Source organism: Ixodes scapularis, unplaced genomic scaffold, assembly GCF_016920785.2.
Source record: "Ixodes scapularis isolate PalLabHiFi unplaced genomic scaffold, ASM1692078v2 PGA_scaffold0__279_contigs__length_252992795, whole genome shotgun sequence".
NCBI classification, from domain to species: Eukaryota; Metazoa; Arthropoda; class Arachnida; order Ixodida; family Ixodidae; genus Ixodes; species Ixodes scapularis.
Genome location: NW_024609835.1, coordinates 150,085,654 through 150,100,894, shown reverse-complemented (window position 1 = coordinate 150,100,894; position 15,241 = coordinate 150,085,654). Strand labels below are relative to the sequence as shown.

The following is a 15,241-nucleotide window of genomic DNA, read 5'->3' as shown; positions in this document are numbered from 1 at the left end:
GCATATTCTGAAATTTTTGAATATTTGGTTATGGCCCAATATTCGGGCTATGTACGAATATTCGATAAAATTCCAAATAATCTGCGCGGGTGACATGCCCTAAACACTCATAGCTTCCTTTGAAGTTGTATTTGGTCTCCTTAGATGGCGGGTATTGTTGCCCTTTTCCTATAAATCCTCACCGTTTATGTAATTCGTAGAACTACTCTGTTTGCTCGATTTTAACGCGCTGCCAAATCTAACGTGATTTAGCTCCCAGATATTCAAAAAGCAAATTGCTGCCGATTCTACCACGAAGGCAAAAAATATGAAGGTTGGACGCATACCTCTTATAACAGATTTTATAAAACGCACGCCAGCACAAACAAATGTCGTGCACTAGCCACCATTCTCAGAAACCTACGATGGTTTTTCGCTGCCCACAGAGGTAATCCTTGCTTTCTCCTAAAGCGTTTTTTACACTTGTACGAGTGCGCGACCGTCGCCTCTGGGAGGGTCGTCTACCAAACAACACTGCGAGCTCGTCGAGTCGCTGGCATTGCGAGGCCAGGCAGTGCCGCTCTGTTGTGATCTTTTCCCGCTAGCGTGATGGCCTTTCGCTTAATTAAAGACCCCTAGCAGATTTTTTTTTTTTTGTTTTTCCATCTTACAACGACAGACACGAGCCTGTAGACGCGAGAGAATGGGCGTGTTACGGATATCAAAATAGTGAATGGTGAATGTAAACAAACGGTCACAATGGCGATGGGGCAAGCCACCTTATGCCGAGCATTGCGGTTTTTTTTTTTTGTTTTTTTTATTGTAAAGCTTGTGAATATTTGGGCACCGATTTTGGCGAACAAAAAGTGCGCGTTAGAATCGTGCAGACGAATGTGTTAGCTCACGACAAAGAAGCAGTTTTGGTTTTCGTATTGACGAGCTGCATTGTAAGTTACTTTTCTAGAGACCTTAAAATTTTTGCTTCGGCAGCAAGGGTATTTCTTGCTGCAGGAACAGTTGTCACTGCGAAAAGAGAGCGCTTATGTTCTAAACATCTGGAACAATTAATTTTCTTGCATGATGATTTGCAGTTTTGCATTAGCAGATGATATCGAACTTGCTGGCTCGTCAAGGACAATTTTAATTATTTTCTTTAAAAAATGTTACAACCAGTTGTTTGTGTGAGAACATTACAGGCTGCATTTTTACATGCTATCTAGACATGTGCAGTTCTCTACACTCTTAAGTTTGTAAATTTGTATAACTTATCAGTTGTAAATTTTGTCTACTTTCATGTACAGTTGACAAGTCATTAGTAGTGAAGGTACAATAGCTGCGTTTCCAGCTGCATTGTTTATAAGGCTGCCTAGTCAGGGAGTTTCATTTACTTGAATTTGTCAACATAATTTTCGGGTTTGAAGAAATGCGGAGGGCAAGTTCGTGTGCTTCTTACGCAGGAGGTAGCAGTGACGTCAGAACGCCGAGCCCTGATTGGCTGATCGCGACCCCCTGTCTGAGCATCGTCCGGCTCCTTTGCAACGTCGTCTGCTCGCAACGCCGTCTGCGTCTGTCTTACCTTTCCTGCGACTTTCGCAAGTGCAGAGGCCAGATTCACGAAACCATCTTACGCCAAAAATGTGCGTAAGACAAAACTTAAGAACAAATTCGTATTCACGAAACGAAATCTTCGTAAGTTGTGCGCAGGTTACGACGAAATCCTACGATAGCTCCGAAGCTGTCTTACGCACTTCTTATGATCGAATCAGCATGGCCGACAGCGTCACGGTCGCGACGACCCACGGACGTTTATTTTTCTACGTGCGCTTCTCACGCGTTCCGACTTCAAGCAGCAAGAAAAAAGTAAAAAGTAATTGAAACAGACCAGGACGAACAAGAACGCTGGATCCACAAACACCCGGGAAAAGTTCCAACGGCCACGATTCCACCGAACGCAACCAAGCGAGTTGGGCAGTTAGGCCTAGCAGGCACTCCGCGACTCGGCGACCGTCTGCCCACGACCGGCTGGCGTGCTGAATGCAATATGCCCGCGCGACCGTTAAGTGTGAACCCTTCCCGTATCATACTTTGATCGCTGACCTCGATTTTAAATTAAGAGGTCAATTTCTTTCTCTTGTTATCTCCTTGTTTCCCGAGGCAACGGTGACTCTCGCCGGTGAAAAAGCGGTGAATCTCCGACAGACGCAGGAAAGGTAAAGCAGCCACCGCTTTGACTAGCAGACGTAAAGCAGACGACGTTAACTGCGCCAACCCACCGACGCCGTTAAAGAATGAGGGGTCTCGCCGCACACGAAAGGAGGGAAAGATTATTTGGGAAGGAACTTGCGGACACTATACTTCGTTTCACATTATCTCCAAGCGAAGCCAAAGCTAGAAGCGCGAGACCGGCGCTTTTTGCGTTTCTCCCCAGCTCGCGCGCTCGAGCAAAGCCTGAACGCACGGAACTTTTGCGCTCGCGCTTCCAGCTTTGCCTTCGCTCGCACATAAGGTGAAACGAGGTAAAACCACCCTCACTCTCGGTTCTTCGCAAACAAACCTCGGCGCCTCGGGACACCTCGCCAGTGAGTCCTTTGACTTCCCTCCTTGACGCGCGTCTGCTAGTTGTTAGCCAAAAACAACGTACCGCTCGAGTTATTTCCGTCTACTTTCTCTGAAAGGCGAAGTCGAGACCTGCACTTTCGTGTAAAGACCTGCACTTTCGAAAGTCGGAGGAAAGGTAAGACAGACGCAGACGACGTTGCGAGCAGACGACGCTCAGATAGGGAGTCGCGATCAGCCAATCAGGGTTCGGCGTTCTGACGTCACAGCTACTTCCTTTCTCATGCGCAGAGGACGAAACTGAGCCCACTTGCGAGGCGTAGAAGGAAAAGTATTTGCATAATTTATTTTGTTATTTATTACTGGTACAGATATTCGCAAGATATTCGATATTCGAAGTTATCTTTTTTTTTTCTGATATTCATATTTCATTCGTATTCGAAAATTTCAATATTCTCACACCCCTAATTGTGATGCGTGACTGCAGTCGGGCGAACGTGTTTGTGCGGTTCATTTGTCGCCGGCTGTCGTCGTCGTCGCCAAGCTGCTGGCACCGTTTGTACACTCTTGTCCGTGGTATTGTACGTTCCACATAGTGTGCTTGCAATCTTTTTATTTCTTTTTTCACACTCGAAACCGACATATTTTGCGGTTATTTTTTCAATAAGAGATTTGATTATACCCTGCTTCTTCAGAGTTAGAGACATACTGTTTGCAGCCATGACTGCCGCAACTGCTGCACACACGTGAAATATGCCGCTCCGCGCAGGGAATGTTCACGAGCTACGCTAACGTCCTCCGCAAGTTTCATTATAGTACCCTTGTTCAATAATTTATTAGAAACAAACGTCCAGGACAACCGTAAACGACCCTTGCACAGGCTGTTTTGCCGGTGCTTTACAGACGCTATTTTCTTTCTCTTTTTTTTGCAAGGTGATTCTTGATGCGAGGCAAGAGCAAAATTTTATGTACGGAGACTCCTATTTCCTGGGCAAGACCATTATCCTGCTGCGCTGCCTGAAGCCCACGCAAACCATCTTTCTACACGCCACCGGCTTCACTGTGAAGGAGCAACAGACGACGCTGCTGAAAGAAGGGGACAGAACCTTCATTGGGATCGGGAAAATGGCCGTCAATGACGACCTAGAAATGCTGAAGATCGACGTCGAGACTCCTCTTGAGTTTAACGAGACGTACTCGCTGTCACTGGAGTTTGCCGGCTCGATTAATAAGTCGCCGCGAGGACTCTACAAGTCTTTCAGCAACTACGGAGAGCGCATGTAAGCTAACACGTTCGTTATTTTTTCGATGCCGCGATTTAAAAGGTAATTTGCAAAAACTAATTTTTTTTTTTTTAAATACACCGTGGACAATTTTCCCCCTTTTTTTCACGATATTGCCGCGCGCGCAGCTGGCCAAGCAGGCAGCACGGCTGTGGCCTAACGGTCATCGTGCTTGCTTCCCACGCGAAGAGCCAGGGTTCGATTCCTGGGAGCGACGCGTCTTTTATTTGTTCTTGCAATTTAGTGTTCTGGTACATTCGAAAACTCTGTCGCTTGTTCGAGGTACGAATGTTCTAGTCGCCGAACCGTCTAGGTCGAGTGTTCTAGAAGCCAACGCGTGTACATAAGGGGCTCCGCGTGGCAATCCGCAAGCAGCTTCGCATCAGCGTTCGATCCAGCTGTTACGCCGACTATGACGCCCGCGACGCTCTGTTGCTATCCTCTGTTTCCTTTTTGTTTTGGGCACAAGTTCGCCCCATTAAACGTTCAGCTTACTCAGTTATTCGCCACCTCATCATTCGTGGCAATATGAAGACCGCCAATCAGAAGGATCTCGGGGAATTATCAAGACAATAATAATACGATTAAAACAAAATGTCATGGCACGGGAGCATTGCGTCTTAATGTCACTGGGCACATTGCATTTCTAAGGCCTAATTGTAATATTTGCTTCATCATTTGCGAGAATCTTTCTGTTGTTCACCGTGATTCGCTGCCTCCGTGTTCTGCAAAAAAGTAAACTTACAGACATTTTTTTTTTAGACTGTAGCTGCAAGCTTGAGTAAAGTCGTAACGTGTTTTTTTTTTTTGTTTTAGAGAACACATTAAGTTCAACAATGGAAGTGATAATGTATGTAGAGTATATGTTCCTCAGAACATCTTGAGTAATTCTACAATATTTTAAAGTATTCTTTGTATGTACACCGTTGTATTACTAATTCAATTTTCAATGTTCGAAATATACACTTTTGGGTCGAAACCTCATCTGGGTTTTGGGACCAGAACCCAGATGTAATGCTAAATTGTGCCGAAACAAAATATATGCACAAAACGTTTATACTGTTTCTGAATTATCGGCGTACAACTCAGACTACCGGATATTCTTCATCCCAGTTTTCCTTGGGATATGGTGTCAGGTAGCGGTTTGACACGTAATTTCCGCACGAATGACAAATGCTGACGAATCAGAGCGAAAATCAAACTCTTCGCCCACACATCGTATAATGCCAGAATGACTTGAGTCGCCACTTTGACTGTTTTGAGTCATCAGGAGTACGGACGGTTCTTAGAGGATTGGCACAAGGGCTTGTTTGAATTTGATGCAAAATTATCATAATCCAGTGAACTGATAGTGGACGAAAAAACCTGATGGGTTTCCGTAATCTAATTCAGATCAGGTACAACTGAATTTTCAGACACCGAGGGGTTCTCCGACGGTGCTTCAACCTGCCCGGGTCTGAAGGCCTTTTTCATCTAGAGCCAGTTTGTCTACAGTCCTTTCATAGACTAGAACCAGTCTCCCGGAAGTCCTCTGCCGCTTCTGCGACGCTCGACTCGAACTAAGACGCAGAAACAGCCTTTTCAAGTTTTTCTTTTACGTAAAATATATTTTAGAAACTGAGGACTAAGAACTACGACATTAGCGCTCGCTTTTCTGGTACTCACAGCACAGACAGCTTTGTTTATATTCCACCATAAAAATAATAAAATAAGCTAATAAATAGAACACCACGTCAGAGGCCATGCACTAAACTAACACACTCGACCACCGTTCCCTCTAAAGCATGTCGCAGACCTAAGCTCGCGCACAGATAGAAAAGCGAAGTATGCAAGTAAACGAACATATAAGTCATTGGCGTCAGGTTTTATTTCATATTTGTCTCACGGTGCGGCGTCGAACCTCTCGCGCAGCACCGTGACAGGCACACACTTCCAGCCGACGTACGCCCGGCGAGCGTTCCCGTGCTTCGATGAGCCCGCGCTGAGGGCCACCTTCAGCGTGGTGGTGGTCAGGCCCAAGAACTACCGAAGCTTCTCCAACATGGCCATCTCCAAGAGTGAAGAGCGGTGAGTGGTACAACCGCCTTTAATCTATAGTTGGTCAAAGTCAATAATTGCGGGTTTATTCGACAAGAAAATGCTCTTGTAGGACGCAGTTATTTATTTTGTTTTTATCTGCAAATATTCTGATGGTTACAAAAAGGTTTATTCGAGTACGCCCGCGTGACACTTTGTACTGCAACATTTAAAGAATTTGATGGTGATGATGATTTTCCGGTTATTCTTATTGAATCAGGCGGTCCCGTGGTGTTTGGGACCTAACCTGTGGGTGTGTTTATTCCCGCTACTGAACAAGCAGCCATCAGTTTTCTAATCTTATTTTCGTGTACTTCAACACATTACCCCAGCCTTCCTTGGGCGTCGGCTCAGCAACGGCGCATTTTCTACTGTTGGTCCCGCCGGCGGAGCCTACCGCTAAACTCAAAGCAGATTATAAAACGAGCGCCCATGCCAATGCGCAATCCCATGTTGCGCGTTCACAATCCGCTGGTTGGACAGGTTTCAGGCCTGCGCCCGTCAGTACCACATGTTCAATTGTCTCGCCTGCCTCACCAGACTCAACACGCTGAAGGTTCCACTGTCTGCTCCAAGCGTCGGCGGTACATTAGGGTTCGCAGTGCTTCTGCACGCGCCTCAAAAAGGAGTCGGCTTCCCAAGGTGTTATTATAAAGTGTCGTCTCTGCTCAGCTTTTCTGCTTCTATTGATGATACAGATGTAGCATCATCTTAGACTCTGCCGTCTCTGTCCACCAAGGTGCCTTCTCCTTTCTCACCCGGCTTCGTATCTCCAACTCCCACTTTTCATCTGAAGTGGTATTTGCAGGGGTTGCAAAGAAGCCGTATTTCTTTTCTGACTGGTACAGTTGCTTCCTCCAGCCAGTTTGTGCTCTTGTCAGGTATGTATACTAAGAGCTTCTTGGCCCATCGGTTGCGATCCATGAGGCGGAGACGGTTGTCATAGGTGATCTTGCTAGTTGCCTCCCTGGCCTCGAAAGACGACCACCCGAGATCTCCCTGGACTGCCTCCTTGGCCACCATTCCATGAAAGCCCGGAGCCTGACGCCCAACCTCGTGCTGTCGGCGTTCCAGGACTTCCCGCACTGTGCCAGGGAAACAAAGAACCGCGTTGGCGAAGGTAAGTCTGGGTACTACCACCGCCTTTCAGAGATTACGCGTCACCAGAAATTGATTACAACTCCGCAGCTTGAGTTTTCGGAGGGCTCTGGTGTCTCGCAGAGCTGCCTGTCGGAAATGAGCGTGATGTTCTGTCAGGTACTCGGGCTTTTTGGCCAGTAAAACTCCGAGGTATTTTTACAATTCCTGTGACTGTATTCGTTCACCGTACAGAACCATATTGTACAACGAAGACTCTTCGGGCCCGACCAGTACCAGCATCGCCGATTTCTTGGGGTTTAACAGGAGGCCCAGCGTAGCCGCCTTATTCTCACATATAAGTCGCTGCAGTATCGGCCGCATAGGTGAGCCCCAGTAACACCCACTTCGCCTCTGCGCTTTCTTCCATGTGTGCTAGTGAAGAGCCCAACTCTGACTGGATTAGGCGCTTCCCCAATCCTGATGCATCGGGGATAGCGGACAGTGGGGAGAGCGGACATCCCTGTCGGAGACCCCTCGCTACTGTGAATTGCGCCGAGTCGTTCACGTTTAACTGCGTCCTCACTATGTTGTTCGGGTAGAGGCGCTGTATGAGAGCTAACCACCGAGTTGGAAGACGGAGCTCCTCCAAACGCTGTACAAGTTGCGCGTGCAGCACGCTGTCGTATGTTTATGCCACATCTAGAAAGAAACACAGCAGCCTTATCCCCTTCGAAACGCCGTCCCATTCGTTATCCATCCTGGAGTTCGAAGAGCAGCTCGTTAGTTTCTTCCCATGCTGCCATGTGTTCTCTGATGATGTAGGCGAAGGTTTTGTGTACTGTATACAGGTCTTCAGGGCCGACAAATCTCCAAGGAACTGTTTATCGCCTCTCCTTTTCGGGATCATTACAACACGGCCAGCTCGCCAGTCTTGGGGAACAGGTTTCTCTCCCTTTAGGATTGCTCTGAAGAAAGCCACTAACTGCTCCACGAAATATTTTTGATGGACTTGAGAACACTTGCCGGTATCCCGCCCAGTCTCTTAAAGGTAGCCCCTTTCAGGCGCGCGAGCGCTCGCACGATCATCAGCCGGCCGATGTCTGCTTCCTTGCTTCCTTCCAGATTGACGGAAGGAGCTCGGCGAATAACGAGGTTGAAAACATGTTTAGTGTGCATAGTTGAAACGTACTTCAGACGCTGCCTGAGCTGTGTTTAATCCTTGTATGACGAGATCAAGATTAACTGTTGGGCTAGTTGAATGCACATATTGAAAACAATTAGCGCGAAAAAACAAGGCTAAAACGAGGACACGTACAAAAAAAAAAGCGCTACTATCAACTGTTGTTGATAGTAACGCTTTTGTTTAGTGTAAATGCAGAGAATCAAGAAGGAAAAAAGCAAAGCGAGTGATGAAGACTAAGTAGAAAGGCTAGAACAGCTCGAGAATGACGAATTTAACGGTAACTGAATCTACCTTTTTAGTAATTCATCGGTTTCATGTGTTTGGGCAGAGAACGCGCGTGCACCCCACGAGCGTTGGCACGAGCGTCTTACTCCAAAGTATGTCATGGTCGCTCGTGAATCCATTGAACGCGAACATGTGTTTTCGTACCAGAACCTCCGGAAACAGGATTTCTAAAGAAAAGATTATTGCTTGGCCTCTTGACGTTCTACTTTTTAAACGGGAAAAACCCTTGACGTTTTGGTGTCGAAACCCGAGAGGCTTCTTCGCAACACCATCTCCCGACCAAGACGGCGCTGCAAACTTTCTAGGCAATTGTGACCTTAGTAGCTAACCCTAATCTTGGAACTCTGAGACTTTAATAATGACAGAGTCAAACCACCCTGAACGTAACGCGAAGGTCTTTCAAGAATGATTCCTGCAGGGAAACATTAATCGATTGACTCTAATGAATCGCAATGAATAGATTGAAAGCGAAGCGCAGCACTCGACGTGCCCAATACACCAGGTTGATAAACGACTGAACCGTACTGTTGAACAGTCCTTATAGATGCAGACCTAACCAGACTCATCGGAATAAAAGAACGCCTTACTACAAGCAACGCGGAGCTGAACAAAATTAACAAGAAGTTGCAGTCGCTACTACCGAATGAGGGGTTCGAGATCGAGTGTGCAGTTGCGAATATCAAGTCTAGACCATCATGTTTTTTGTCGAACACCGCTCTAAGGTTAAGGAACTGCAGATTAGCAGATGTCCAACGCGCCGGGCGAACGCAACGACTACATCCAGCACACCTGACCCAGTCTAAAGGATGAGTGGGTCTAGGCTACCGAAATAGGACATCAATATAATCAGAGAGGACATCGCCCATTGGCAGACTTTCTGGGGCAGTTCGAGGGCACGATTCACTCCAGCCAAACGTCGTCAACGACAAGTAAGTTTCATCATTTGCGCCGCTACCTGACTGACGATACCTCAGCGGCAATTGCAGGACTACCTACAACAAAAGCGTGTTATGCCGATGCCATTCACCTACTGAAGCAATGCTTCGGTGATCAAAGGAGAATAGAGCAAGGACATCTGGCGGAACTTCGAAATCTTCCCCTTGTTTGATCCTCTACAGATACCCGAGGTCGGAGTAACCAGTACGAAACTGCGCAGCGGAACATCGGAGCTCCTAACACACTAAACGTGCCGACATTAAGCTTCGCAGCCATGCTTTGCGATGTTCTCATCCCATCGATAACTCACGACATCGTGGAGCAATATACTAGAGACAAGTTTCATACAAGCTACCAATAAATGCAGCAAAAGCTCAAAGTGACGAAACCTCATCGCCTTCTCCTACATCCTCATCAGAAATCGACGAGATGCTGCCGTTCCTTCGCATTGAAGTCAAAAGCAGGGAAAGGAGCAATCACAGCGGAGCTCGTACAAACGAGCGAAAGCCAGAGTCTCGTTCATCTGCTTCTGAACGTTACAGTTCGACTCTGCAAACAACAGGCGAGTGCTATTTTTGCAACTCTAAAAGACACGCCACACATTCTTGCGATTCTGAGAATACTATAATGGAGAAAAAGAAGTTACTGGGAATGAACATAAGATGTTTCCGCAGCACAACCCCTGGGCATCGTGCAAGGGATTGCAAAAAGCAGTCACGGTGCCCGAATTGTAACGAACGACACGCATTACCAACGTGTTATTCATCATTCGCCCAGACGAGAAGAGACAAAAGTGGACTCAGTCGTCTGCGTTCCTTCTTCTGACCCGAAATACAAGTCTTCGGTTGGACAATGGAAGGGCAATTCCATCCAACTAAAAACATTCCGTGCGTGGGCTTCAGTAAAAGGTGCAGTAACTACATCAGAGGCACCTTTGATAAAGACAACCAATGGTCATTCATCACTAATGTTGCACGGCGCCTAAATTGCAGAATCTTAAGAAAGAACAATCTAGCACAAAGCACGTCTGCTAGCTCCTCAAGAAAAACATTACATTATAGCTATGTCGTTGAGGTCCGGCTTAAGAGCCAGTACAACGACACTGAGTGCACAATCGAGGCAATTACCATAACGATAATTTGCCAGGCATAGCTGCCTCGATTGCAGATAACACCTTTGCGCGCCTTTTGCGTGATCAAAAAGCTGTCTAGCTGGTGACATGGTGTAGTTTAGTGTACAAGCAACACGTGGAATAAGTCTTCTCACCGTATCAGATCAAATATAAAAATTGCTCACAGGAGAAATTCCTAAATCCAAGGAAAGCGACGGCTTGGTGGCCATAAACACTACGATGAGAGGGACGCTTCAAGAACCCTCGATACAAAAGGGAATATTGCCATCAAAATCGATCCTGATTGTGTGGGTCCTCTGGACACAAACAATGACCGACGAGGAAGAAACCACCGAAACTCTCGATGGCTTTTGGGGCCTTCAAATACGCCGTTCATCCTTAAGCTGAGACTGCAGCCAAAGCTACAAGCACGAGCTAGCCCGTGCTTACAGCTTTGAGGCATGTGTTTCTAGCGCGAGTGCTTGTTCTGCGGAAAAATGCTTGAAAGCAGGGACCTCGAGCTCTTGTGCTTGTGGCATTGGCTGCAGTCTCACCTTAAGAGTGAACGGAGTATAGCGTATGAATCACGGATATGGGAGCGTCCGACGGCCAACTGAATGTCACATAATGCTTTGACAAGACCATTGTCAAAGTTGGGAAAATGTACCGGGTAGCATTGCCCTGGAAGGAAGACTGTTTGAAGTCTTTGAATGATAATCAACAAACAGCTCTGACTCACTTACATCGTCGCCTCAAACAACTTTCCAGTCACGAAGGTCTACCTCAGGGTTATGACGAGACAATCTGCCAGCGCATGAAGCTAAGGTAAGCGGAAGTAGTACCGACCGACCAGCAACACCATCCTCAGACTCCAACGTATTACATGCCACATAGAGAAATTATTAAAGGGGAATCTACCACTAAAAAGTCGAGGGTGGTGTTTGACGCTTCATCTCACGCAAAAGTGTGCGGATCTCTAATCTACAATATCACCTGAATAACGTCATTGGTGATCAAGAGATCATTGCTACGATGTAACAAAGCTCATGCTAGGTGGACGACCTCCTGGTGGGTGCAGACTGGAAGAAGCAACAAAATTGTACGAAACGCCTAAGGTCATCATGAACGATGCAGGCACAAAGCTAATAAAATGGTCGACTAACGATGCTCAACTGCAGGAAATTATGAACGAAACGAAGGCACATGTGACAGCAGAGGATATACACAGGAGGTTCTCTATACTCTAAAAAGTGGAAAAATATGGAGGAAAAAACTATTTTCCTCTCTGTTGCCGACGGAAGTGAAGGAAATTGCTCATGTTCCTCCGTTTCACCGATTCACATGCGGCGGCAGCTGGTGGCGCTTGAGAAAGGAACGAAAGCTTCCTCCTCTATGTTCGCGTCATCCTACTAAACGACAAGCAGTTTACAGAACTGATTGTCATGAATGCACATAACCCCTTGTTCTATGAAGGTGTGTCCAGCACAACGACAACCTTAGGACAGATTCTGCAGAACTGCCGTAAGTGTCGTAGGTTCAGCACCAAACCTACTCAAGTTCCATTCGCTCCACTTCCGGCTGATAGAAATAACGCAACAAAACCCTTCGAGGTAACTTGAGTAGATATTTCAGAACCGCTGCATACAAAAGACCAGAGCGAAGAGATGAACGGTGCCTAAGGTGTACATAGTCTTGCTCAACTGTGCTACAACGAGAGCGGTTCATCTGGAATTATCATCCGAGCTTTCGACAGACGCCTTTCGTTTGGCACTTCGACATTTTGTTTCGAGGAGGGGAATACAGAGTTCGCTCGCTTATCTTAAGATTTATGGATTTGATATTTAAGTAGTGGTGGGAAAATCGTAGTACCAATGTGTATTATTCTCTATGTTGTCCAAAAATGATCCACCAGCTGTTGTGTTGCCGTTAGTGAAAGTTTTTTAATCGCTTGCCGGCGCGTGAGGGGCGCTGGAAACTCGTTTGTGCAGTTCATTTCTGGCAGGACAGTCCAACTTTGTCCCACCAGAAAGTAGCTTGGAAAAGAGGCGTGGGTTCGTCAGCTTTGAAGCCGACGTATTTATTTATTTTATTTATTTCAAATACCCTCAAGGTAAGTACATTGAAGAGGAGAGAGAGTTGTAAAATATTAACTATTATGTGAACATCAGTAATAGCATGTTTAAACAAAACAAATACTGAAATAATGAAGTCTTAAATTTGGAATCCCAACCTTATGGCTACGGTCAATGCGGGCAGATATGTAAAATGGTGGAGTAATTAGTCTATGACGAAGGGTAACGTTTTGATGAAATATTTTAAGAAAAATACTAAACGAGAGATTTTTCGGGGTGAACTAGTAACGGCAGACCTAAAGTGTTTTTCGTCGTAGAAACGCTGACAGTGCGATAGTAGTTTGTCAATATGAAACAAGTTGAACAGTTTTGAATGGATTGGATAAGAGCAATTAGTGACGAGTGAGCGGTGTCCCACACAGCAGCGGAATATTTTAAGTTTGGGCGGATTAGGGTTTTGTACATGGTTAGTTTTAATGAAGACGGAGCAAGAAAAAAAAATTGGTTTAGCTATCAAAGCATACTGCTAGCACTGCTAATTACGTATTCAATATGGATCTTCCAAGATAGGTTACACGTTATATGAACACCAAGGTACTTGTAAGCAGACACTGAAGGGAGAGGATTGCTGTTAAGATGATAAGTATACCGATTTAGCGCGGGCCTCTTTCATCCGTTTACATTTGTCAGTGTTTAGATTCATTAGGCCCTAGTTACATCACAGTGATTTACGATTAAGGTCAGATTGTAAGACAATAGTGTCAGATATGTCGGTTATCTTCCGGTATATTACGCAACCTTCAGCAAAGTGGCAAAGAGAAGAAGACAAGTTCTGCACCAAGTCATTAATGTAAATAAGAAAGAGTGGCGCGCCAAGCACTGAGCCCTGTGGAAAACTCGAGGTGACTGGAGCAGTACAGTGATTCGTATTTGTGACGGAATCGCGTGAACGCTAGAAGAAAAGGGAAGAAAGAAGAAGATCGAGCATGAAAAGAAAAAGAATGTCACCACGTTTCAACGGAGCCGGACATTAAAAGATATATTTCGACGATCAATCAAGCTTCGTCACACTTGGCGCCGAACGTGGGGCTCCGTAATGAGGTAAACATATGTGGGAACGGCGGTCATTATCAAATAACCCATTAAGCTCTTCGCATCAACGAGAAGGCTTAACTACAACGTCAGCAACGATGGACGAAGACGGCGCAAAAAGCGGAAGTGACGCGTCGTTGCAAGCTAAAGTTGAGGCGGCAGTTGCACGGAGCGAAGAACTTCAGCGGATCCTTTCGAAGAGGAACGAAGAAATCGCTGAATTGAGGCAACGCATCGCAGAGCTTCTTAGCCGACAACAGGCTGTACCCGCATCGACGACGCCTGCCTACTCCGCAAGTGCTGTTGGGGATAGCGCTTCTCTGAAAGCCGTGGAGACCCTGGTGTGCGGATTACTGTCCCCAGTAATCGAGAGACTCAACTGCTTGAAGGCCGCGAACTCGAGAAGCAACTCCGAAAGCAGCGACGAGGGCTCCAAGCACCAAGGGAAGCAGAATAAAATATCCAAGAAAAAGAAACGGCAGCAGCGGTCGCGGCATCCCGAACTACAAGAGAGCGTTCCAAACTCATGCAGCATATCTGAAAGCACAGACAGGGGCTTGAACCAGCAAAGCCAGGGGAGAGGACTGGGAGATGCCATCAACCCAATTTTGGAATATGCCTGTGCCGTCTGGGACCCGGAACAAAAAACATTAATAGACAAACTTGAGAAAATACAGAATGGAGGTGCAAGGTTTGTTTTGGGACGGTACGGGCGGAGAGACAGCTGTACTCAAATGAAGACTGAACTGAATTGGGAACCTCTCTCAGCCCGCCGGGAAAAACATTGTGTTTAAAGTTTCTGTTTTTGATATTTAAAAATAAAACTGGAATTAACAGTGAAACTTACTTAAAAGAACCATAATATATTTCTAAACGGAACGATCATGCTTTCAAAATTAGAGAGTTCCGCGCCAGAACGAGCGCGTACGCCAACTCTTTTTTTGTTAAAACGATCTGAGAGTGGAATGGGCTGTCGGAGCTGCAAGTGTGCAGTGAAAATGAAGCAGTGCTTTTTTCAACATTGTAACCCCCCTGCTGTAACGCCCTCGGGCACTGTGGGGTAATCTCTGAATAAAGAATAAAGAAGAAAAAGAAAACATCGTGTTCAGCCATCCACCACGGCCGTAAGTGCAGCTGCTCCCCTCCTTTCCACTGACGTAATTGGTTGGTTCCATCAGGTTGAATTTTGGCTGAAAATTTACGGGGTGCCGGAAGATATCGCACTGTCGCTGCTCATATCAAAGCTACCTTTCAAAGATTTCGCTTGGATGCGCTTTGAGCTTAACTCAAAAAAGATGAGCACTTGGAATGACGAGAAGTCCGCGTTTTGGCGGCACTACAATCTAGAAAGCCCCGTGGAAAATAAAAAAAGCAATGTTCGCTCGGAGACAGACCTTCACAAAAACGTGCATGGAGTACGCTATTCAGAAGCTGCAACTGATAGAAGAGTGTGTCTTCACAGGAAGCGAAGCCGAGAAGTGCGAATTGCTTCTTGAACCCCTGGACGACAAGGCAACGCGGGTGTATTTCGATAGAAGCTTCACAGCGCTTAATGATTTGCTCAACTCTTTTATAAAGTTTGATCGGG

The 15,241-nt window shown here is 46.2% G+C and overlaps 1 protein-coding gene across 1 annotated transcript in view; it reads left to right on the top strand.

Annotated features, from left to right (window-relative positions):
* LOC8033340 (aminopeptidase N) overlaps nt 1–15,241 on the top strand; it is a 131,752-nt gene that overhangs the window by 1,486 nt on the left and 115,025 nt on the right. The window contains exons 2-3 of the mRNA XM_040220923.2: nt 3,469–3,815; nt 5,730–5,885. Coding sequence (XP_040076857.2) covers nt 3,469–3,815; nt 5,730–5,885 — 503 coding nt within the window. The remainder of the gene's footprint in view (nt 1–3,468; nt 3,816–5,729; nt 5,886–15,241) is intronic.